This window comes from Lipophrys pholis (genome assembly GCF_963383615.2).
Source record: "Lipophrys pholis genome assembly, chromosome: 15".
Classification (NCBI taxonomy): Eukaryota; Metazoa; Chordata; class Actinopteri; order Blenniiformes; family Blenniidae; genus Lipophrys; species Lipophrys pholis.
Genome location: NC_137642.1, coordinates 14878469 through 14905188, shown reverse-complemented (window position 1 = coordinate 14905188; position 26720 = coordinate 14878469). Strand labels below are relative to the sequence as shown.

The 26720-nt window shown below is 38.9% G+C and overlaps 1 protein-coding gene across 2 annotated transcripts in view; it reads right to left on the bottom strand.

The window, feature by feature from the left end:
• Positions 1-2149: 2149 nt before the first annotated feature.
• Positions 2150-26720, bottom strand: part of lmbrd1 (LMBR1 domain containing 1) — a 59755-nt gene continuing 35184 nt past the window's right edge. The window contains exons 10-16 of one of the 2 annotated variants that reach the window (XM_080481560.1): positions 25632-25696; positions 25352-25454; positions 22119-22223; positions 21859-22008; positions 19773-19848; positions 3841-3932; positions 2150-3457 (exon numbers count right to left, since the gene is read on the bottom strand). In XM_080481560.1, coding sequence (XP_080337686.1) covers positions 3347-3457; positions 3841-3932; positions 19773-19848; positions 21859-22008; positions 22119-22223; positions 25352-25454; positions 25632-25696 — 702 coding nt within the window. In that variant the 3' untranslated portion in view covers positions 2150-3346. Of the gene's footprint in view, positions 3458-3840; positions 3933-4982; positions 5058-19772; positions 19849-21858; positions 22009-22118; positions 22224-25351; positions 25455-25631; positions 25697-26720 lie in introns of those variants that run through there. The other variant, XM_080481561.1, reaches the window with a different exon arrangement.

Genomic DNA, 26720 nt, shown 5'->3' with positions numbered 1-26720 from the left:
ACTCATATATATTTATATATATATATATATATGCTGAATGAAGACATTAAAGACTGCTTCAAATATAGACGTTGATGCAAAGTAACTACGGATTATTTAGGTTCAAGGCTCCCGACATCAGTGTCACTGATTTCACGTGTGAGCCGATGTGACAAACGGTCATAATCTCCTCCTCCGTTCCTGAGTTATGACGTTGGAAGTGCAGCCGGAAAGAAATGTTTCTCCGCGACATTATGTTGTCAAAGTGACGTTGACCTTTGACTTTGCGCACATAAAATGTCACCGCTTTATCATTTCATCTGTAATCTTGAGTCACATCCACAGTGGCACACCGGGAACACGCGCTGACCTCTGGCCACCTTATTCTAATCAATTCATCTTTGAGTCAAAGTGGAGGTTTGAAAAGAGATTCCCCTCTGGCGCTCACGAGAAAGACTGTGCTCGCGAGAGCGAAACGGCCAGACGGCCAGACAGACAGCCGGAGAACATAATGCCTCGGGCCACAGCTGTCGCTGGAACGGAGGCATTAAAAAAAAAAAAAAAAAAAAAAGGTCCGACTCAAAGACGAGGCTTAGAAGAGAAATAAGAACTGTACGCCTGACTCATCATGACGCCGTGAGCAAATGAGATGAGTGACAGCATGTACGCAGCAGCGCTCACTGACAATGCCCCCCCCCCCCCCAAAAATGCCTCACAGAAATAATTTGCTGCAAGTTCCTGATTGACAGTGTCGATAGCGGGAGCAAATGTGATCTGAAGATAAAGGTAAAATCACTTACTCGGGGCTCTACACCTCTGTCATCTACGGAGGCGGCAGCTGACATTAATGTCTGTCCAGACTCAGGTAAGAGCCAGAATGTGGTGAAGACTGCTAAACAGTGTCATAAAAGAGATGAAGTGTCTTTTGTTCTTTTTTTCTTTTTTTAAAAGGAGGTTGTCACTCATATTGTTTTGACGTCTTCAGTAAATAATTTCCGTTTCGAGGCACAGTGTGTTTTTTGGCGGAGGCTACAGAGAATACACATGAGTAAGAAGTAACAGAAAGTGATATGACAAAGAGATATGATCTAATACTCTTCACACTGGTCTTTAGGTTTGAACACAATGTGCTCAGCTTGAGTTCAGGCCGACGTGTGTGTGTGTGTTGAATCTATAAAGCTTTATTTCATCTTGTTCCTGAGATATTCGATGTTTGGCCAAAACTAAACGGTGAGTAGTTACATAGATGGTGTATTTTACGAGAATGCAAATTCCTTGTGAACGGAAAGAAACTGAGCAACACTTTTCACATAAATTCACATTTCTATTATGGCATGAACTCTAATAAAGGGAAGTTAATAGTTCAATCCAAACATGAATTATAATACAGAAGCTAAAAGCAGCCCACAAATCTAAAAGTACTTTTTACTAAAGGCATAAATCTCTCGAAACAATTGGAAGAACACGTTACATGAACTGATATCTTTCTATAAAAGTTGCTGTTAGTTCTGTAGTTCATAGCAACAAATCTTTCTCTTGTCTCCCGTCTTAACTCTAGAAATAAAGTTATATTTTGGTTTTAGGCTGTGGAATTCTTAACAATGTGGTATTGATGGAGGCGTCGTCTGTTTCTTTCAAAACTAAACTCAACCGACAACAGGATGTTAATTGATATTTTCTAGATGCCATAACGTCGGGAGCGAAGATTATAAGATCCACAGCAGCCAAATCAGTTAACTCTGATAGTGGTGGAGTGTTAAAGCAGCAATGTGTAACATTTACATCATGCTTCTGTTGCACACTGTGACAGCGTTGAGTCACCATTCGGTTCTTCAATCGGCGTTTTGGTTTTGGTTCTTTCTATTTTCTTTTGGATGGTTATTGCAGTCGACCAGAGCGTCAACTGTGTTTACCCGCTTATCACCACTGTCGTCTCCCCACGAGCCAGCTCGTGTTAACTATTCCTCATCCGATCCAATCTTCGTTTTTTTTCTTTTGTACATGTTCACAAATAAATAAATAAATACATAAATAAATAACACAGTTTGGAATTATTTGCTTTTAGCTTCCTGTTGGATAAAAAAATAAAAATATAGCAAATGAAAATGAGTGGTATGGCACACAAAGCCACACCCAAATAGAGGTAAAAGTGGATAAAGAACATAAAGATGAGGACTGCAGTTGTTTTATTTTTTATTTTTTTTATTTCTTTAGATACAGATATAATTCAATAACAATCCACAAATGCAGCCGTTTCACTAAATCAGGGATGTACAATCTGTCATCATCATCATCATCATCATCATCATCATCATCTAACTCCGTCCACTGAGGCACAACACCAGAACCAGGACTCGCATCGCAAAGAAAAGTCCAAATGTTTAAACCTCCGGAAGCCTACGTCACCGTACCATATAGACGTGTGGGTATGTGCCCGTCATGGTGCCACACATTCATGAGGCACAAACATTTCCTTTTAAAATTAAGTCCTCACTTTGGATTTATACACAAACAGCTAATACGCTGAGCAAAACATGAAGAAGCTCTACGCCGCAAGCCCACTGTTGATAAACTGGAGGGTGTTGGCAAAACAGTGCTCTTCAATAAAATAAAAAAAAAAAGACACACAAAACACTTCTTTCTCTTATTTCTTTCAAACACAAAGGGCAGAAACTGTTGCCATAATTAAAAAACCTTTACTATCTGAAATCCTATGAACACAACAGACGTGATTGGTCCTTCACGTTTCACACAGTGCACAGGCAGTTTCAGCACACGATGCTGTGGGACTGAGAACGACGACTGTATAAATTGCATCAATGTCAGTAACACTATATTTAACCTCAGATAGAAACAAGCAAAACAGACGCGAGTGTTTTTACACCAATTAGTTTTTCACAAACTGCCTCGCTCACTTGATAGTTGAGCTTAAAAAGTACATAGAAGCCAAATGAGATGCTCAGAAAGGGCTTAAATTATGTAAAATGGTCAAGAGTGATTTCAAAATAAAGGTTTGGAGCAGCAAGCAAAAAGATCTCCCTCCTGAAACAATCTGTGACTTTCAAACCGTTGAGAAGGTCTATAAGGTAGGTTTTGAGTTGACGGACGCTCCCGGGACCCAAAAGTCATCAATAATATTGACTGAGAAGGACACAACAATCATTCTGAAGCGATCTAATTAAAGGGAGCGTCGCGACGACTCAAAACAAAGCGGAACGTGGCGAGGCACCGCTCCTTAAAAAAACCCCAACAACAATAAATTAAACCAAGACGGATCACTGACAGACATGCATTGTGTGATGGAATTGTACTTTCTAGCCTATTTAACTTTTGGTTACGTTATCTACAGGTGAGGGGTGGGGGGCTTTCAGTGCACGTATTCGTCGTCGCTCATGTCTGAGTCATCAGCCTCCACTTCTCCTTCGATCACAGACTTTTTCCCTCGGCAGCAAGACACAACCAGGCCGATGAGGAAGGCCTAAAAACATAATAAGCAAAGCACACATTAGGGAGCATTTCGTAAGGATCATTTGATCAATAAAACACAGCCAAAGCACGCAGGAAAGAGGCTATTAAATATTTTTACTGAGGAGATAAGCACTGTGCAGTCATGGAAAATAAATTTTCCAGTAGCCCTTCTCCGAGTCGAAATTAAATGATATATATCTGCTCCCACAATCTTCTTGAAAGGCTTTTTGAAGTAAATTAAAAAAAGCCACTGGTTTTGATTAATCTCTCAAAAGAGTCAAATTTTACCTGCGTGAGCTCGTTCTCCACCTCCAAATCCTCACAAAGAACAGTTCAGATTCTCACTCCACTTCACACAGATAAGGACATTTTAGACACGCTGTTGGGACTCACCCCAATGAAGGCCCAGTTACCAAAGTAGTAGATGGTGCTGAAGAACCAGAACTTGTGCAGGAAGAGATAGGACCGTGTCACAGTGCACTGATCTGAAAGAAACCGAGATGAAACCAAATGTCAACCCATAGTCAGTGCTGTCGACCAGTCCAAAATAATGTACAAAAACACTTTTAAATAAAAGAACAACAATATCTATCGACAAATCAACATATAGAGTTGATTTTCTACGTATGATCCACATATGGGAGACGTCACTCTGAAGTAGGCCGGAGTCACTGGTTGTACTTGTTTTAGTGGTGTTTTATCAAATTACCTTTAATTACAATTAAGTTGATTTATGGGTTAGACCTACAAAATGTGCTGAATATCTGTGAAATGGAAGGAAAATTATACATGTTTTTTTTCTTTTTTCTTTTATAAAAAAAACCCCCATAAAAGTGAGCAAAAGAATTCACCATCCCTGATTGCAGCTGAAGTTGTCGCTACAAAGTGTTGGAACTTTCAGTCTCTAGATGTGTAAAGCTGGCAGAGATATGCAAGGTTTTGTCAGTTGGATTAACGTGTGGACTTTGACTCGGTCATTCTAACACATGAATAGACTTTGATGTAAACCTTTCCATTGCAGCCCTGGCTCTATGTTTCAAGTCATTGTCCTTCTGGAAGGTGAATCTCCACCCAGGCTCATTCTTTTGCAGATACTAACAGGTTTTCCTGTATGTAGCTCCATCCATCTTCCCTCCTGAAGAAAAGCATCCCCACAGCATGATGCTGCCACCATCATGTTTTACAGTGCGAGCGGTGTGTTCAGGGTGATGTGCAGTGCTAGTTTTCAACCACACACTAGCATTTTGCATTTCGTAAAAAAATAAATAATTTTGGTCTCGTCTGACCAGAGCGGCTTTCTCCTCATAGTTGTCGTGTCCACACCATGGCTTGGGATTTCTCCTGGCTTTGTTTCATCAATGGCTTTCTTCTTGCCACTCTTTGATTTGTGGAATCCATGACTGATGGTTGTTCTGTGGACAGATTATCCCACCTGAGCTGTGGATTCCCGCAGCTCCTCCAGAGTTACCATGGGACTCTTGGCTGCTTGTCTGATCAATGCTCTCCTTGCCCGCCCTATTAGTTTCGGTGGACGGCCTCATACAGGGACGGCACGGTGGCGCAGTGGTTAGTGCTCTCGCCTCAAAGTGGGTTCCATGTACCAGACCTTTCTGTTTGGAGATTGCATGGATGGATGGATGGTGATATGTTTGTCATAGACTCAATCACATTCTCTAGAAATGATATCTCTCGTGTGGTATCTTCGTTGTCACATATTTGATTTAGAAACAAAGGTTGCTAAGTGTATCAGAAAAGTGTGATTCTTCTGATTACCTATATCTGTAAATACAAAGAAGTGATTTCAGAATGGTTTTGAATTTTAATAGTTGGGCAAAGGACAGGGAGGGAGCTGGAAGTTCATGCAGTGACTGACAAAATATTTGAGCTAATTAAAGAATAAATGAACAAAAATAAGCAGGTTTTCTTTGTATGTTTGTTTTTAGCAGCTATTTGTTTCACAGAAATTTGATTTACCTTCTATTACTTTCAAATGACAGGCTCTGGACTAATGTGGGACCAAGTGGAGAAGAAGCATTTTGTATCTGCGCCGCTTGAGTTTTTTCAGAGACGAGGCTTCTGCAAGAGGCAGATAACTTCTTCGTTGGACTGTACCCCATTCCAGAAAAAAAAAAAAAAAGAAAAAAAAAAACCTCAGCAGGAGTGCAATAAAATGTGACATATCCGTTGCTACATGGTGTTTCTAATTGCACAAGTGTAGCACTTGTAATACATCTGTGTTATAAAGAGGCCCGTGCTCACTTAAGAGCCCAAAACAGGCTGCTATTACTACATTGAGCAGCACCTCGGGCAATCGTTTGTTATTGTAACTAAAAAGGACAACCAGTCGCCTAAAAAGAGGAAAGCTATGTCCCTGTCAATGTGAATGTAGCTTAACCGATGAATAAAACTGGAAATGATGTAAGATTTAATGGAGGATTGCATCAAATATATCTGCTGCTACACACTGAAAAGGCAGAAAAGATGAGCACGCACGCGCACACGCACACACACACACACACACACACACACACACACACACACACACACACACACACACACACACACACACACACACACACACACACACACACACACACACACCAACAAACCGTGCAGACAGTGAACCACAGGTTATGGGTTATGCATGCTGGCCCAAATTCTAAGATGAGGTAAAGGGAATGCAACTTCATGAGCTCCAAAGCTCTTCAGACTCGTATGTGAAGGGAGACTCTCAAAACATTTTCATATTGAAATCCCGACACACACATGCAGCCAGCAGTACAAAAGGATAACTACCCTCTGGAACATTGAAAATGACTTCATTTGTGTAATTCAGGGGGGCCCCACATAATGAATTCAAGACATGGAGACTACAGAAAGCAGGAGGATATTGAAATGCTAATGAAATTTAGGGAGGGTAAAAGAACATTCACGAAGAAGGGAAAGATAAAGAGCATTTCAGGTCATGTCAAGTCAAAGGCAGAACAAGAGGCTAAGTGTGCAAAGAGTGCAGATTTAAAATGTGAAAAAGAACATTTGGAACACATTTTAAGATAATAACTAAATTTGATGAAAACCTTTGGGGCTGTTTGGTTATAGGAAGCTTTCTTTAAAAAAAAAAAAAAAGAGCCTAAAATAAACATGAAACTGAAAAAATACACAAAACACTCTGGAAATATTGGTTACATATATGCAAAAGTAAAAGAATGCACATATTTTAAGAAGACGCTGACACTACCTGCGTCAGATCGTGAGGTACAGAGCAAACCCATTTGAACTCGGCATGTGTAAACACTCACTCCATCACATTTCGTTCCAGCGAGTAAAATGTAAGCCGATCTCAGTCTGTGCTGCTCACTGAATGAGATTTTGCTGCAGTGACCAAACACTGTTGTTGTGATTAGAAAACAGAATTAATTGAAAGATCTGCGGGAAGGAAACAAATTCATAGCTCATAGAATCCAATTCCTCTGTTTGTCTGTGGAGCAGCACTCTGCTTTATGCTGGTGACATCACCTCTGAGCCTACGCTCTCCGGCTTTGAAGAGAGCCGATACTGTTATTGATCCGACTGGGGTAGATGCAAGAATGATATAAAGAATTCTTAAGCTGAGTCATTCTCCCTCTATGTGCTTGAATGGGTATTGGCAGGCATGGGAAATGCAGGTGACGTCAAAGGAGGAAAGTGCCAATGAAATGCATGCAGTGTCTGGTGTTTCTCCTCCGTGCTCCAATTGTTTTAATGTGAAAGCACAGGAAGAAAGCAAAGAGCGGAAAAACAAAACAAAAACTGCTTCCCTTCAGATGAAATTTATTAATGTTTGGCATAGCATAATGAAGCAGCATAGGGAAGAGAAAAAAAAAAAAAAATGAAAATGCTCTCCTAATAAGACCTGTGTCGATAGAAAAGCACAAGGCAGGAGGAAAGAGTCCACAAAGGAGAGACAAAATGTACTGTCTGGCTATGTCGGAGAGCCATCTGGAGCATTAACGCTAACCCTGCTGAGCTGCTCCTCTCACACTGTTTCTTCCACAGCTCCTCACACTGACTCCAACCCTATGAACAGTGTAATCAGACTTACACAAAGCAGCATGACATCAAGGTCCCCAGCAATAACTCAGTGTGGTTGAGAATTTATTCATTAAAGCCAATACTTTCAAAAGTTTCCCTCACCAGAGTGCAGAATTTTACAGGAGCAGAGAATACTCAGGTCTGTGGCGTTTTATCTATTATAAAGATTAGAAGGAGCCGACCCAGGAGAGTTGTGACGGTGTAACAACAATCAGCTTTGCCTTCACGAGGATCAACAGATAATAGAAGAAGCAAGTTTATCTTAGTTCCCCTGACCCCACTCTTTTTCTCCACTGCCTCAGCCATCTGTAGTTCTCCAGCTGCTTACCTGAATTGCAGGGTCTCCAAGTGGGACCTACAGATGGTTCACAACAGTGGTCCGCCTAAATATATTATCATGTACACCACTGACCGGCTTCACCTTGAAATCATTACCATTCTCCGATAAGAGCACGGGGCAGTGTGCGAGTGCAGGTAATTTCACCTTGACTCGTGATACCCGGGCGAGTGCTGCCCCGTGCAGCATGATGCATTATGTATAACTTTCATCTCCGGATTCAAGCCCAAACACATGCATAAACCCAACATGCACACATTGTGCTCTCGTGAAAGGCTCTCCATCACAAAGTGCTCTCGTACCAACACTGTATGCTTTTACTTCCTCCCTATCTAAAAAGCAGGAGGGCACTTTTATTCCAGTGTCCTTCGAGGATGTTGAACTTCCTCCTGCACAAACACTTTCAAACCCCCAGCTTCTTGTACTTGTATTTACCATTATTGTTCACCAAAAGCATCTTTTGATAGACTGAAAATCCATTTCAGGAAAGTTGAAGACCGCTAAGTGCAAACAACGTGATGCACAGGGTTGGCTCGGTTATCTTGACCTAATCAAAAAGCCACCGATCACATCAGTTGGAAAAGCAAAAACACTTCCCATTTTTTAATTCTGCAAATCTAGTTTTTGGACGAAGTGCGAGAACAATATCTGCATAGTTGACGCTGACATTAGGTAGTGTGCAGCGGATATGTTGTCAAACACTGATTGGTCAGCATTACATATTTTTATTAGAGTTCACCAGAGCCAGGTTGTGACTAAAATGTGCTTTTATTACAATCTAATACACGTGGAGGTTGTTGAACACAATGTCCTTGCAAACATGCATTGTGGGTGAACCTCCAGTAAAAGGTTAGAGGTATCTGTGGCTGCCAAGACATTTATCTTTCAAGAGATTAACTTTTGATTGACAAGTTCCATTTGTCATGCAAATTGACTATTAATTTGTGTTGGGGTTGAGGGAGTTTCCTTGTGAAAATTGCTTGGGCACCCTACATCTCAGAGGTATACCAGAAAATTGTGACCATCTTCCCCCTGAAGCTCTCTAAAACAATACTGTGGGAACTGGCAAGTTGCTAGGAAACAGACATCAGTGTATGCTGTGAAAGAATTCCTCTGTATTAGAGGTTTCATCACTGGGATTCAATACAGTAACCGTATATGTCATCTAAGGTAAAACCTGGACTTCTGATTGTGGTATTCAGCTTACAGAAGCTGCTTATTCTCCCTTTTAGTGGTGAAAAATACAAAAAGAAATGACTCCAAAAAACAACAAAAGTAATAAATCCGCTAGGATTTATATTCAAACTAATGGATGAAAAGTAAAATTTGACGTAGGATTTATTGATTTGTATATGCCTTTCCAAAAGAAAAATTAGTGCTGTAGATGCACATCTATAAATGTAGACATGAACTCACAATGCAAAGTGCAACGCAGATGACTTTCTGAGAGAAGCTTTGGGTTTTTGCTTTCCAAAACCAAAACAGACAGCAGGACAGGAAGTCATTGAATTATTGGTCAGACTGTCAAGCCAACTAATGTAACCAATAACGGAGATTGCTGAACTGATGATAGGTGTTGGCACGCCTGCAATAAAATAAGAGTTACGGACAGTTAATTACTTAGGTAGGGGAGTGATCATTAGAAATGGACGCCAGTAGTGCAGTAATAATGAAATAAAATCCAATGGATCAATGAAAGAGACAGAGGGCTACCTAAATAGCCCTGATGGATTATTGGCATTATTAAGGTCTGTAACATCTACCCAGTTGTCGATCAGAGAAATAGGTTGAAAAAAAAAAAAAGAAATAAAAAATACTAATAAGGTTTTTCACATTATCATCAGAGAGGACAGCACATTTTGAACAAAGCAACGGAACCAAGCCAGACACTTGACAAGGTCATATCATCGATACTAATTGTAGATGCAAGACAGAGTTTAAGATCAAAGCCCACCCTCTGCAGATGCCGCATGAGCATCATGTGGCGAGAATAACTCCTGAGAGCAGCCGAACACTAACATATTCTGCGGGTTTCCGCCAGACTTAGTGAGGCTGTAACATAGTGAAGGGGGGGGGGGATGGTTCCGCAAAAGTTCAACTTTGTGTCAGTGACTTTAAAGATGCTATGGATAAAAAATTTAATGGATTGAGATGAAAGCAACACACTACTGAGCAGAGCTTCCAATGATGCACAAACAGACCCAATATTCTTTTAAAAACAGTATAAACTGACGAAAAGAGGAGAGGATTTCAAGGTTCAGGTTGTCTCATACGTTGGCAGCCAAGTCCTGAGGATTCATTTCCATTACACTGAGTAAATGAGTAATAGCGTGGTAATGACCTCAGACTAGATAATGGAGAGCTTGGCACTGAGCACCTGCTCACCAAGATGTTAGTGTCATTACCCCACTGTGACCAATTGGCCAATCAGTCACCAGCTTGACTTCTACCCTTTTGTGCCTGGGCTGTCTTTTGACCCTGTGTCATACATGGGGATTTTACAAAGTGATGGCCTTCCTGAGCTTGTCCAGATATTTATGCAGTCTTCAGCCATAAACTATTGTACTTTTGAAGAAGTGCCAGGAGCAGCCTAAACTTGTGTTTTTGATCTAACTATAGAGACAGACGTTTCCGTTTTCTGGCTTCCAGGAATTAAAAGCATTGAAAACAGTAATGTGAAAACAATATTAAAATATTGAATGCCTCCATCAGCCGTCTTACAATTGACTTTCTCTTCCCACATCTGTGCAAAAAAACCCAACAACAAATATAAAAATAAATATATATATATATATACACATATATATATATACATATATACGAATCTTTCTGACTTTTTAAGTCTTGAGACAAATGCAAGGTCACATTGACCTTCATCTTTTACAAACTGACTGACACATCATCTTGGCAGCATAAAGATTTGTGGAAACTGTGGAGACATTTCATCATAACAAGACATCCATGAGGCCAATGGCACTTGGGAGATGATGTCTTAATAGGAAAACCAACTGGAAAAAAACCCAACTGTGGATATTTCAAAAAAATAAGTAGCAGATAAAAATAATATAATAATGCCCCCGGTCTCTGGCTGTGAGCAGACTGAGGTATGATAGGAATGTGACTTTAAATGAGAATGACGCACTGAGGAATAATGGCCAAACCAAGAAATAAATGGTTGTCTCTAGACCTTACAGCCTATAAATGGTGAATGCCTCCCTCGATTATACCAAAATCTGATTAGGATGTTGCATCAGCAACATGATGATTTCCGAGACTGGATCAGACCCTGATGTTTTTTTTAACTATAACAATCACTGATGAAAATCTCTGGAATAAAAGGTATACAACAATTTTCAGAACTTAAGTTGAGAAATATTACAATATTTTTGAAATGCATCAACTGTATACAACAGTCTACCGTGTTGCCAGTTGTCTATAAAGAACGTCACTAATATAACAACACAGTTGATCGAGGAGGAAAAATTGCTTTCTTTCAGTCAGGCTAAAATATACACTGGTGTTAGGAAAGAATTCTGACTATGTTTGAAAAGGTTTATGTTATGTCTACACACAACATAAAAACTAAAAAGCTTATAAAATGTTTCACATTTGTAATGGTCATAGTTTCTCTTTAAGACAAATAGCAGAAGAATCTGGTATTATGACATAATATAATACTTTGGGCAGTGCTTGTATATGTTAAAAATAATTGGAAAGTTTAAGGAAGTTCATCTCTTGTTTTGTTTGAACTGTCATGTATGACCAAAGACCACCTGTAAAACAATTTTCTTCTAAATGTGCCATCATATCAACTTACGCTATAAAAGTGGCCATTATTAGAGACGGAATGCTCTTCAAGGTTGACAGACACGTCTGAGTTATTAAAACCGGATCAGAGCAAACAGAACACTTGCTGCTCTGCGACCTTATGTGCAGACTGTACAGTCTGCTGGACCGACCAGCTCACTGCAGCTTTTGTTTTGTGTCCCCGCCTGCTCTCCTTTTCCTTTTCAGGGAAGACGCAGTTCTGTTCGACGAAACGATTCCATTTTGTATGGAATGGGCTGATTGGTCGAGGAGTTGTTTGGTATAACTTTTTGATTTATGTAACAATCCCTTTTGGCTGAAATACCCCCATTTTAAATGATGTCACGTTTGTAAATGATATACATTACCAGTCAGAAGTTTGGACACGCCTTCTCATTCAATGTTTTTTTCTTTATTTTCTTGACTATTTCCATTGTGAATTTCTCACTGAAGGCATCAAAACTATGAATGAACACATATGGATTATGTAGTAAACAAAATAAATTTGCTTTATATTTTGGATTTCTCAAAGACAGTGCTGCAAACCCATGGCCTTCTTTAGAGCGTTCTTTTATTGTGGCCAGCCTACGATACAACGGTGCAATAATTCTGCTGTTTAACCAATAGCTTGATATGCCGCAGCAAAGAGGTGGAAATGCTCGCCATCACAGATTTAGACACATTTGTGAACAGTATTTGAGATAAACAGGCCCTTTGTGGTCATAGAAATAGTCTTAGATCTTTGAGCTCATGCAAAATGGGAGCAAAAACTAAAGTGTTGTGCTTATATTTTTCTTCAGGCTAGTTTTGATGCCTTCGCTGAGAATCTACAATGTAAATATTCATGAACGTTGAATGAGAAGGTGTGTCCAAACTTGACGAGTGTACATGTGTGGCATGAGCAGCAGGGCTGAGAAACATTGCTAATGTCCTCTGCTTCCAAACAGGTCTTGTTTGTTTTTGACTCTTTTTGTGGTGGATTAGGGGATTTAAATCTGAGGAAGACATATCAAGATTTTAACAATTCTTTCTTTGCAGCCTCAGTAGAACTACACAGAGCAACAGCAGCCTGTTCACACAATGCTGTGGGATGAATCCCATTCACCAGCCAGCATTCTTTACTATTGATCCAAAGTGAGTGTGATAGTCACTGATCCCACAAGTGTCCTATGGTGTTGAGGTCAAAACCTCTGGCTGGTCATTTCACCTTCTCCCCTCCCAAATGTTGGAGGTCGTCTGAGAAACCGACTCTGAGGAGGCGATCATTGTCATCTTGGAGTTGACAGTTTGGATCCAGACTATGGAAATAAAACTGTGGTGTGCAGCTCGTTGCAAAACGTTATCTTGAAATGTCTCTGCATTGACATCTCCACTGTTGACAAGTGAGCGGGGTGCCAAACCACACCATCACATTACCTCTATAGAACCAACTTAGCAATTTGCAAAGAGTTCCCCTGATGCAGGTTGCCAAAGGGAGAATCTGGACTCATCAATGCACACGACATCCTTCCACATGTTCAGGTCAACAGCATCGTCTGAGAAAACTGGACAAATGTTTAATGGGTTCAATCCACATATTGACATGTGCTGCTCAATCTACGAATCCACTTTAATTACAAATGTGTGATCATTTAAAATGGAAAAAAAAAAAAAAAAAGGCTTTTCAATGGTAAGGACTTCTTGTTGCAATACTTGACCAAACCTATACGGTCTCACAATTCCTCTGTGTTTTAGGTATAACGAGATTTAAAAATCAATTGTGTGATAAATCCACAGGTAAACATCATACTTCTCTTATGAAAAATATTAAATGAGATTTGTTACTTCCATTCCTTGTACACTGCAGGTATTCACAAATGTGTTACAATTTATTCATGAATAGGCAAATGAGCCACAATCATGGTACAGTCAGCAGGGCATCGGGGCCCAAGTCGATGTCATTACTGAAATGTTTTACCATTCATGAAGCGCAAACAGTTCTCATTGTTTATACTGGATCTAGTTCATCTTGGGGAGTTATTTTTTTTTCCCAATAGAGGTTTACACTTAGATTAGACAACAGAAATTGTGCACATTATCTTAGACATAGATAACTGGTTCCACCCAACCAGTCAAGAACCTTTTCAGCTACGGACAAGACTCCATATCTAGTAGCAATGAAGTACTTTCTCTTCCTCAAATATATGTTGGATCAAAAAGAGAGAAAGGAGGGAGGGTGTATATAATGCAAACTAAATCTGTCACCTGTTACTTTTACACTGGATCATCTAATATGTGTCTGTACGTGTCTGATTATATTCAATCCCTGTCGCATGTGCTGTCTCTGCTTGACACTTCCTCCTCCTCATGGTAGGTGGTACAACGGCTGTTGTGAAAACAGGAGCCATTTCCGAGGCGGCCAAAATGGGTTCTGTTTCCCTATGCTGGTCAAAAGAGAAAGTACATATTCGGTTGGCCAAGTGACTCTGGCAGCTTGGAGCTTTTAAAAAGTGTTGAAGTGCTCCAAAACGTCTGCGTAAATGAACAGATCCCACAATTATCGTGGATTTGGAACAAGATGATAACAGGGGCTCACAATCCGGAGGCCCTGTGCTGTTTGACTTATTGCTTACAAATATACAGCTAAATATAATGTTTTATTTCATCAGATAAGATGTTATTTTTGTGCCGTTGTAAATGGTAAGTGCTGCAGAAACCTGCCAGGATCTGAGTGGGTTATTTGTGGTAGTTGCGGGGCTGGGAATAAATTATTTGTTTGAGGAAAAACAAACAAACTGACAAAAAAAAGCTAATCACTTTCCACAATATAGCCTTAATAGGATCGCTATCTTATGTAATTACTGTATGTTGGCAGAGTTGGCTTCATTGTCTTATGTAAACATAACTAGAGAAATCAGATAGAACCTCATTAAACACAGTAAATGTGATAAAACAAATATTTCACACATACAATCCTGATTCCAAACAAGTTGGAAAAATGTAGAAAATGAGTATTTCACTCATAATAGCACAGAGACAAATAGATGTGAAGAAAAGGATCCTAATAATTTCATGCGATTTAGAATTAATTTTTATTTTGCAGCAAGAAAACTAAAAAGTATTCACACAAACCAGAAATGAATGGTGCGATGAAACTAATTCATTTGAAATGTGACATCCATAAAAATGTTGCAGCCAATTAGGTTCATTTGGTCAGTAGAATGACTTTGTATAAAAAAATGTTTTGGAGAGGCAAAGACTCTTAGCAGTGAAACCGGGTACAGTCACAGCAGTTTCCAGTTCGCTGAGAACTCACTAACCAAAAAGTGTGGTACAATTGCAGAAAACGGTTTCACCGATACCACCATCTACAGAATAACATCAAACAATTCAGACCAATTGGATAAATCTCTGTGCACCACGGACGAGGTTTAAGGTTTGATTTGAAATAAATCAATTTTACGAATTGGATGCTTGTGATTTTTGAGGTCGCTATTTTAAAAGCACTGGACAAACCCGGGAAACATGTCCAGAAACCTGTGAAGCAAGACTGCTGTAAAATCCACAAATTGAAGCTGTATTATTCCGGAGAGAAGCGATATGTGATCACAACACAAACGCTGGTCTTCTCTTGACCAAAGTTAAATTGAAAAACTGGCAAATATGGATTTTTTTTTTTATTTTTTATTTTTTTTTGAGGGTGGGTGAAAAAGAAGGATGCCATGTTCTTTTGAAAAGCATACAGGGGTCCATCCAGTGCTTTTATATTTTAAGACAGCATAACAACATTGGTTTGCAGGAAAGATGACAGGGTACTGAACCGGCCGGCCTGCATTATACATATCATACCAAACCTTATAAAATCTGGGGCTTTGTAATATTTTATTTTACATTTTAATTGTATCCAAGCATAGGTGGATTCCAATGTTTTTAAAAACAATTGGTTCTCCTCAGCCAATATATGAAAATAATGTGTTGATGGCATTCATATTTGAAAAAAAAAAAAAAAAAAACAGCTCTGAACTGTATTTTTTTTAAATAATTTACTATAAATGTCACAGTGCTACAGCTGTAATTATTGAGTGTACTATGTATTTACAATCATGCACTAATAGCAAAAACGATTACAGATTTCCAGTCACAAAAATGAAAGTCTCTGTAGTTCGATTCCTATTTAAAGTGGGATTACACAAAATCTCTTTGGTTACATTCAATAGTTAGTTGCTTATGACCATTATTGCATTGTCCCTACTCTTTTATTGATGATACAGAATTGCTCTTTCAATGTTTGTCTGAATTTTTTAGTAGAGGGATGCCAGTTTTATTTTTCTATCACCCCGATACACATCATCACACAACAATACACAAAACATAAATTCATACAAACCCCTGAGCATATTACCTCACAAAACTAAGAGACAACTCATTTAAATTAGGTTTTTCTATGCAACTTGTTTTGACGTATGCACACACTCATCCAAATAGAGCCACGTCTATGAATCAGTCAGACTCCTAAAAGGAGTTTCGGGAAACAGGGAGTCACACATTTCTATTGCGCCACCATTTTTTTTCTGAAATGTATTTGAAAATATGTAAAATATCAAAACAGTAGAAAACTTACAGTGTATAAGTAATTAGTCGGGTAAGACTCTGCTAATGTGTGCTCAGGTCAGCTATAATGGTGGTACTTGGAGAGCTCCATATTTTCTCGGGGCGTTACACACTGCCAACATTTTGAGAACCACCTCACTAAAGCGATTAACAAAAAAAAGACAAATCCACATGTTTGCCTCAGAAATCAAAACAAAGTGGATTGAGCATCTACCCAGTCAGTAAATGACATCAATATGGTCACCAATTTTCACCATGGACAAATAAAATTCAGCTCACAGTATTCCATATTCTTAAATAAAATATCTTGTTTTCTCAAAGGTCTAAACCACATTGTGCAGTCTTTCTTGTAAAGTTTGACTTTCGAGTACATTTCAGTCTTGCTTTGAACTGGCCACTAATTTAAACAGTTGGCCACTGACAGTTTAAACAGACTATCAAATGCCCAACACATACTGGACGTTTGCGCTTCTATTTTGTAAAGGAGTCAATCAAGGGCTAAGCCCTTAGATGAACATGGTGATCCCTTCTGGATTCTTTAACAAATCAGAAAATAATTCAGTGAATCAGTCTTGCTTACATGAGTCATGAGCCTTTTAGAGTACTGCATCCAAGACTCATGTCAAAGTGTCAATCCACTGAATGGGCTCGATTCAGTTTCGGTAAACAGCACTCAACAATAATACTCCTTTTTTTTGCCGTTTGTGCAAGAAATCAACAGATTTATCCTCCCTGCAAAACAGTTTTCTGTCACAGGCAGTTCAATGAACAGACAGACCAAAATAAATAAATACATACATTTACATCCACCCTAATTAGGTGCCAGCACATGCTAAATTAAGTCTTCTTTCACTTGCATATTGAGTAGAACAATAAAGATATACATTTGACTGTTTTCTACATAACACCATTGATATGACACAGTCATCAACACTAGCAGGATCTATGTCTGCCTAAGTTCTGGAATTGAGAAGATACTATTTTAATGACACCATAGGGCCATGCTTCATTTTCAAAATGAAGTGTGCCCTATAACAAATATGTGGCAGAGCGTGGTTGTGAATATGCACTGCAGTACGCTGAAATGAGCCATGCAGGTGACTCTGTTGAGCCTTTTTCATTTGACATGATTTGTCAAAGTTGAAGATACTGTGAAAAGGTGCAGCAATATGTCATCAACAACTCTACCACCAAAGGAAATAGTTTTTTTTCTTCTATTCTATAACGCCAACATAATTAATGCAACAACATTTTGATGTGAGTTAACATCAGCTGTATTATTCATGCACGCTGGTGGAGCTCATTAGTCTGGTCAAAGCCTGCAGATCACAATGTATAAACTGCATGTAAAACCAAGCAGATAAGTGAAATGTATGCTTCTACAAATCACACTTTGCAGTTTGTCTCATGCCTTAGTTTTACGTTTGTATTTTTGCCCATCTTAATGCATTTTCTGTCGGATGAAGTGAAGAATACCCATGAAACCCAACTTAACAGTGGCTAATATTATATTATATGTATATTCAGGTTGACAAGAGGTCATTATGTTATCCAAGACGTTACTGCAACTCAACATACAGACGTGATAAATACTCTCAACAGTAATCTATCTTTTTACTGATCAGCATTAACGTGTAACTCTTAATGTACCCCGTCCTACAAAAAGTTTGTTCCAGGTAATGCTAGTCAAATTGAGAAGTGCTTCTCTTTATATTTATATAACATGTGAGGCATGTCTGGTTCATTCACCAGACAACACAAACACAAACAACACAAACTAATCATAAATGACTACAACTGTTATACAATGTTCTAACATTCGGCTTAGTAAGTTAATCCAAAATATTTGTTAAAAAATAAATAAAATTATAAAAAATGCATTTACAAGTAAATGATTCGAACTATGAAATGACCTTGTCTGTCAAAAATAGACCACTCCCATGTAACTGTTGACGCATGAACTTTACTCCGTTCCTTTATTACATACTTGACATTTAAACTCATCAACACTCATTAGTTAATCTAATTGCATTCACATCCTGTGTCTTCAGGGAAAACATTTATGACCCAACATTGATTCATTTAAATGAAAAAATAATTAGTCACTGCACTAATGGATCTCTGATGGCAAAAACAAAGATGCACAAAGGCCCAAATACGCACACAGATTGAATCTAGACTTGGAAACGTTCCGACTAGTCCACATGGAAAAATCAGCTGAAGGTGCCTTTCTGATTGTGTTTCTTTTCATCAAACCTTTTTCCTGGGATGGCTGTGATGAATTTAATGCCAGTTTATGTTAAGTAGCATGATTTAACTACTCAGCGACCAACACTGTGTGGCTTATTTACTGCAATCCTGTATAACGTGTCTTAAATTGCATGTTCACACAAATCAATGGGGCAATTCGCTTGCGTTTTGTGGGTGATCATCAAAGAATAATAGTATTTCAAATTAGGGTTTTGCGTGCATTAGGCCCATTTACACAGGAACTATCTGCTGGAAACATCATTGCCATATTCATTTAGATCCCCATGGAGTGTTTGGTTGGAGCGTTGAGCCCCGAGAACCACAGAATGAATAACATAGAGTTGGACATGTTGGAGTTTTATGTGACAGAAAATGCATCCGATTTTTGCAATAGGTAAATAAATAAACAAGATAAATACAATAGCGTAGACGATAAATCACAAAGTCAAAGCTTGGTTTAAAAAAAAAACAAGCTCTAAGAGGGGGGGAAACACTGAAAATATGCTAATATAAAGTTGTGGAGAGCCAGCTCGTGAAATGCTTCTCAGCACAATAACATAAGACATTAATTCTCGATATTCCATATTCATAAAGTCAAAGCTAAAATAAGACTGCGTAACTTTAGGAGGGTCTGTCACAAAATCGCCAGCTTCCACACTTGTGTGGCTGCTGGAATAAGCATGTGCCCACTGTAATGCACAAACGTTTAGTAGATTAGGCCCTATGCTCAGTGGAAGTACAAAGGGAGAGACTTGCAGGCAGGCAGAGGAGCCTTCACCAGATAAATCATAAAGACACCTTTCAATGTAGACATCTTGAAACAAAATACACATTTTGTGATTATAAATCCATCCGACCCTTCATACCTAATGAGTATCATCTACACCATCAGCAATAGCCAGACTTGAGCTCTATCCAAATGAATAAATTATCATAATAAAGCTCAGTGGTATGGTGTATATTCACACATTTGTGTTTTCATGGCTGATTTACTGTAATAAGCGTTGGCATGGGGACAGCAAGAGGCCACGTACTGCATTAGGAAATGTTTGTCCTTGGTATTATTCGCTCTAATGAATAATGAATGGTGATAAAGATTACTGAACAGTGGTCTACATTGAATGACTTGCTTGTGCACCATACTTTCTGTTTTCAGGTAAAGACTTAACACGTGTAGAATTAATCTTTGATGCCGAGTTGTAAGTTAACTCCAACATCTCAGTGTTAGACCAGAGGTACCTTACTACAGTAGCAGAGATGACAAACTCACCCTCGGGCGCTTCTGCATCACATATCCTTGCGGTGCCAAAAGTAGTATTCCCAGAAGTGGGATCGGGTGAGGGCATCTGATCAGAAAACACAAGAGTCATGTTAGTGTGAAGAACAGAAGCACCAGCAGCGGCTTCACCCTGAAAGGGGAGATTTAGGCCTGAGCGGATGGAGTCGTAAATACACTATCTTTAAATATGTTTGACTTAATTTATATCAAACAAACAACACAGGTTTACACAAAAATGATAGAAGATCAATGGCAAGTTTTCATTCTGAAAGAAGCTGTATTGAATGAGCATGATCTGAATCCTGAGGTAAGGCTTGTTATATCATTTATAATATCCACCATCGGTTAGAAGAATGTAATCGTCACACTTTTTTTACTCTTTATATTTAGATCTGATCAGAATCACAAGGTCTTGAACATTGTTCAGGGGTGTCCAACATAAGGCATGTGGGCCAAAAACCGGCCTGCTAGAAACTCCAATCTGGCCCAGCCAAACCACCAAGCAAATTACTACAAAAAAAAAATGAAAACAGATTTTTTTTTTTAAAGCAAATTTCTCAATAGTAGTGGACACAACACTAGCTGCCTCAGTTATGTTGAGTTTGGCTGAGTTTGTAAAAACATGCATAATGCAACAGCTATAGGAGATGACATGTCACTTTATTTTGCATCAGACGGTTTTCTTTAAAATGTGAGAGAAAAAAAAGACATTTTCATCAGGTATACACTGCGTATATAAGATGAAAATGTCTATTTAAAATCATTATTCTTCAATTATGGCACTATATTACCGGTCCAACCCACTTAAAATGAAATTGGGTTGTATGCGGCCCCTGAATTAAAATGTGTTTGGCACAGCTGGTTTAGATCATGCATTATGAGACCTTTCATCCAATTTCAATTGAATAATGTCACCTAATCCAGTTCTCATTTGTATATTTATAGTTTCATTCTGTTTAAAATATGAATAAATACAGGAAATAAACAATTGTGGGGTTTTTTCTAACAGGCAACGAGCACATTACTAGATGGATATACTGTATCCAAACTGAAGAAAGTAGATCGTCACACTAACAAATACATTAATCATGTACCCATTCTTGGTTGAGAAATTTGGTTGATCATATATAGACATAGATAGATACACAATATTCCTACCATTCTGCTGAAACATCGTTACTCCTGATTCATCCTGCATTCAGGGGTAGTTACATAAATGCATCTAATTTGCAGTAAGTTAACTATGCCTGCCATATCAGACGACAAGCTGTGGGTAACAAGCAAAGCAGTGTCAAAGCAGGAAAAGGATATTAAGATTTGATTCAGTAACACAGCTCAGATAAAGACGTGTGTACGCCAATTTCCTTTTCCATATCTAGATCTTCTTTTTAGGCGATCTGAACATAAGAATAATGTATTGTAAAAGGCTTGTAAAAGAGGTAAATATGACAATTTATCATAACATTAATTTGAATTGCTCAATTCCACATATTCAATATGTTTAAGCAACAGTGTTTAATTAATACATTTCACAATAAGATGATGTATTCAAGAACTGCAGGTGAATCGGGAGTGGCAGATGACAATAAGCCGTGTTTACTCGGTGAGTCATGTGGAGCTTTCTTTCTAAAGGGTTCTATTCTCTCATTTATCAAGAGGATGTTTCGGCAAAACAACACAGCGGTTGATTTAAATTAGGTTGTACACAAGATTTTGTTTTGTTTTTTTAAGGCAAAACACAGATAAAGGGGTGCATCTGTACCACATGCACACACCCACACGCCAATAGAAAGCAGAGCTCCACAGGATCACACAGAGGGCTGTCAAACAACTGATCCACACAACAAAAGACACACAGTCTGATACGGGGAGACACAACTCAAGCCGAACAGGAAACTAAAAGCCCCCGCTGCTAGCCCAGGGAGACCCATGCTGCTGTCTTTACCTGGGTGGACCAAAGTGGTTTGAGCGCACTGACAAAGTGACACTCTCATCATTACAAACCCATCTGAGAAGCTCGCTCTGATCACGGGACTAAAAGCCATACATGCACGAAGGCACATACATTATTTCTCACCTGCACAAGATACTTCTGACTGCCGTACATGACATACTGCGGAGCCAGGCTGTATATCATGTAGCTGGTGTGCAGGACAATCAAGAGGAGAATCATGCAGAGGAAGAGGAGAGCCTGGGGACGAGTCTTCTTTGGTCTTATTTTGTAAAGCTGTAAGCGAAAACATTAAAATGTAATTGTTTATATCTGTATGTTATTTGTAAAAGTTCTAAAAAAAACAAAAACAAACAAACAAACAAACAAGTAGAGTCTTTGTTTACCCTTATCCAGAAGAACCAGATGCCCATGTTGCGAATGCCGGCCATAGATGTGAGAACAAAGTACATGGTGATGACTGTGATCAGGATGTAATCCAGTGGGAAAACCTGTGATGTCAGAGACAGAGGTGAGCTCTCATCTGTCGTGCAAACACAAATCATTCAGACGTTTAGTCTGTCAAAGAGGCTTTCTGTTAACAATAACCAGCTAGAACTGATAAATTGGTGTTTTCGTTAACATTTGGCCTTGCTAAGTTCATTTGAAGCATATTTAAGCCGGTTCGCATGCACATCGTGAAAACTGTAACAAGAAACACTTGATTCGACTCAGCATTCGATTGCAATGTCTTCAGGAAGTCGTCTGCATGTTGTTCAGTTAAGTTCCTAAAAGTTCATCTAAACTCTGGACTTAAACCTGTAAGCGACGTCGCAGTGCGTGATTGTAAGTATTTAGAGTCAATCATTTCTTCACCAGAACTCGCTGGAGGAAAACAAATTATTCTGGACTTTGACTTCCTACATTTTGATCCAAATATCTGTATTCCTCCTTCACTTACATTCTTTAAACTGACAGATTATTTATTGTAAATGAATGAGAAGGTTTCAGTTACAGTGAAAGGATCAAAGCAGTTCAAGGTAACAGCTACCAAAATTAAAGCTTCAAAAATTGAATTGAAAATTGAAAAAATTGGAGTTTTGAATCAATCATGGTTGATTCAAACAACTTCTTGCGTCCATCCAAAACTACAGGATTAGAAAGTCTTCATGTTATTTCATATACAGTAAAGCCGGATTTTTCTTTTTTTCTTTTTCTTATTACAAAAATAATGTAGCAAGTACAGTTATGATTAAACAATGAAAGAGATAGGTTAAATGGTGAGAAAGAATGTCCCCAAGAGGAACAATAATAAACCAAAACTTCAGAAATCAAATGAGAACAATGACCTCTTCGAAACTCTTTTCAAAAATAAATAAAAAGGAAATTATTATTTGGATATCACGAACAAAACAAAGATGCATTACCTGAGATATTTTGTAAGAACACACATTTCTCAGCCATACTCTTACAATCCTACTTGAATAACTAAAAATGTTTCATATTGCGTAAATAGCATACAGAGTAAATTTGGGCCATTGACAGTTTTATTTTGATCCTTGTGTGCATTTGCCTGGTGTGTGGCTCACTTGACATTTGAGCTTTTCGATTCCTCTATCCATAAATGACACTGAAATGCCAACAATTAGACCTCAGTAAACACAGAAGCATCCATACACAAATTTAGTGTGTTTTTGAGGGGTTTTTGAAATGAGGAATTTGGAGATACCGCCATAAAAACACACCTTAAGTCTTTAAAAAAATCATTCAGGTGGGTTGCCTATGCTACAGCAGGCACAATCATACTCATCATTCACAAGAGAGTGATCCGTCGGACTGTGCCGACCCACAGGGTTTTCCTTATTCGGTCAACCGATTCCAATTCCAGGGGTCAAAACAACAATAACCTGTTTTATATCCACAACGTTTTAATTGACTGTTTCATAATCAAAACAAAAACTTGGGACAACTGTACAATCCATATTTTGTCAGAGCTGTTTAACAAAGGAGTTGATTCATTTGTTTGTTGATCTCTGAGAGTATTATGTGGAGATACAAAACTAACAACAGTACCTATCCTGAACATTTTGCCCTCAGAGTTGATGTGTCAGAAGAAGGAAAAAAAAAAAAAGTCAAGTGTAAGGAATGGAGCAAGGTTGTGATGGCAAGATGACTAGGCGAGAGAAATTCATGAACTGTAGCTGTTGTGTAGTATTCCTGGTATGCAGGCATCAGGATCAACTAAAAATGACCCAAGAATGGGAAAGCAGTGGACTGGTGAGAAGGTCATGGGAGGCCAGGGCTCAATGATGCACGTGGGGAGCAAAGGGTTGATTAAACAGATGAGCCCTGTGGCTCAACATGCTGCAGAAATTAATGCTGGTTGTGATAAAAAAAAAAAAAAAAAAAGTGTCAGAATATTGTTACGGGTTTTTCTCTTCAGGGGACTGCTGGCAGGGATGGAGATCGGGCTGATTGGCAGCAACTGTGTGCCCCTCGCTTGATGTTATTTAAGCCATGCCTACTCATTCTCTTACTGCTCTCTTATGTCACACAGCTGGTTGTTTGTCCTTTGTGCTTTTCTTTTTGGTTTCACCCTGACAACACTCCCATGAACACCCACACCACTCATCAACACACTGCACAAATGAGTGAAACTCCTGACCTCACTACCTTTTATTCACATGAAATTACGCGATTTGTATCCAAACCCCTGTCCACTCTCTTGTCGCTCATTATGAGTTTGTCTGGGATGCAACAATATACAGTGCATTGCAGTTTGCATCAGCGTGGTTGTAGAATATTATGAGTGCTGTCCACCACACCAACAGTGGCTACATGAGCATCAGAACTGGACCACTGAGCAACTGAAGAAGTTGGCCTGGTTAGATAAAATACATTTTGCTTACATCACTCGAACAGCCAGATATGTGTGTGTGTGTGTGTGTGTCCACTGCTTACCTAAGAAAGACATCAAATTCTAATGCACTGAGGAAGGAAGGCAATGTGATGCTGGGGAATCTTTGAATGACACCTCCCACCTACCTGAGCATTGGTGCAGACCACGTACATCCTTACATGGAAACAGCGCCAGATACCATAACATACCGACAGGGCTGTGTCGCAACAAACGGGGACCCACATAATATCTGGCATAATATTATGGCTGATAGGGGTATGGTACTTGTGGCTAGACTTTTTTCTTTCTCTTTTCTCCCTAAGAGCCAGTTATTTGGAAGATACCGCAGAAAGCAAAAGGGCGTTTGGAGAATGACTTGTGTATTTATAATTACCCCGTTATCTAATTAAAAAAAGAAAATTGTTGTCTTATGGCATTTAGTCAAACTTCAGTGACGCCTATCAGACAATATTTAAAAAGTGAGAAACTGCCAAGTGACATTTAAGGCAATTAGTTGCTGCTTTTGTGATGTGGCTTTGGTTATTTCAAAGTTCATCTGCAGCATATTGATGCCCACACACGTCAAAACTATTATGAGTGCATTTAAGAATAGCCAGTGATAAAGCTTTTAAATTATGCGTCATTTGGTTTAATGATGATGGAAACAAGGAAATATGGCTTTAAGCATATCTTAATTGAAGATAATCATCTTTTGGACATGAGGGATGAGAGGCGACTCACTGGTTGTAAGGCTAAGAGAAGTTCATTCAGGGGATTGGTGAGGTTGGTGCCAAAGATTATGAACCCGGTGCTGATGCCAGCGGAGTGTAGAGCTTTGTCCAAACTGGAAAGCACAGGGAAAAAAACAAAACAAAACATTAACAAAACATGAATTTTGTGTACAACATTACTATATATAGCTGAAGAAAACAATTACAATAGATTTCAGCACAGTGGTTGCTTGTATTACCCAGCGTTGTCCACTGTATTTTGTGAGCAATTTTGTGTAATCATGACTTACTTTGAAATGAAAAGTGCAACCGTGAACAGCAGTGCAACCAGGATAAAGAAGATGCCCAGGACTATCTGAAAATAAACAAATCAACAAACAAAAATAAATATCAACACAAGGAAGTGGTTTCTGGTTTTAGATGTTTTTCTAACCATTGAACACATAATGCTGAGCTTCTTCAGCCTAACAAGCTAAAGAGAAATGTATGTGTTCGGTGTATCTGGTGGGTCAACACATATAACCTTGCTGTCATGTCTTTTGTCAAGGAGAGACCATATGGCATGGCCAGCCACAGTTTGGCAGCACCGCCTATGGTGACGGGGAGGGGGGCGGTGGGGAGGTGAGATGGGAGGGCCCAGCCCAGATAGGAGAGGGAGGTTTCAACCAGGGAGGCAAAAGCCTGATGGCAGCCAAAAAGGCAATAAAACCTATAAACTGCTTGCCTTTGAGGTGAAACATGTTACTGGACTATCTCATACAAGCCCCAGCAAAGAAAAGAACCACGTGAACCCTTATGAGAGAATTTTGTAGGTGGAAGCAATTTGTATTTCGAGTAACAAACGTACGAGGAGTCGTATTGAATTTTTCGGATGTGTTAGGAAGTACTCTTCTTACTAGATATTCTAAATCTCCGAGATGAAACCTATATTTGGCAACTGAACATATTCAGTAACTCCCAGCTTTCGTTTTCATGGACAACAATAATAAAACCAGGGAGTGTATTAAGTAAATCATATTCCGGGCAATAACTTTGTCATACTGGAGAAGTACGACTCAGTACTGTATAGAACGTGACAATGGGATGTAAGAGCCTTTTTTAATCAATATTTCCAAGCTATAATCAATGAATTTGCAATTTTAGATAAACATAATACAATGGTATTAATAAACTTTCTTCTTTCATATCTTAATCTCCATAAAGATTTAAGGTACCACTCTTGGACACTTTACTAACTTAAATGACTTGTAAAACCTGTAACTGACTCTTTTTTATCCTGCCTAATGGTGGCAAAAACACTCAACACTGGAAACCTCTAAATCAATGTTTGTGAATGGATACTGACATATTTAGAGATTATTTATTTGTAAGTCCACGGA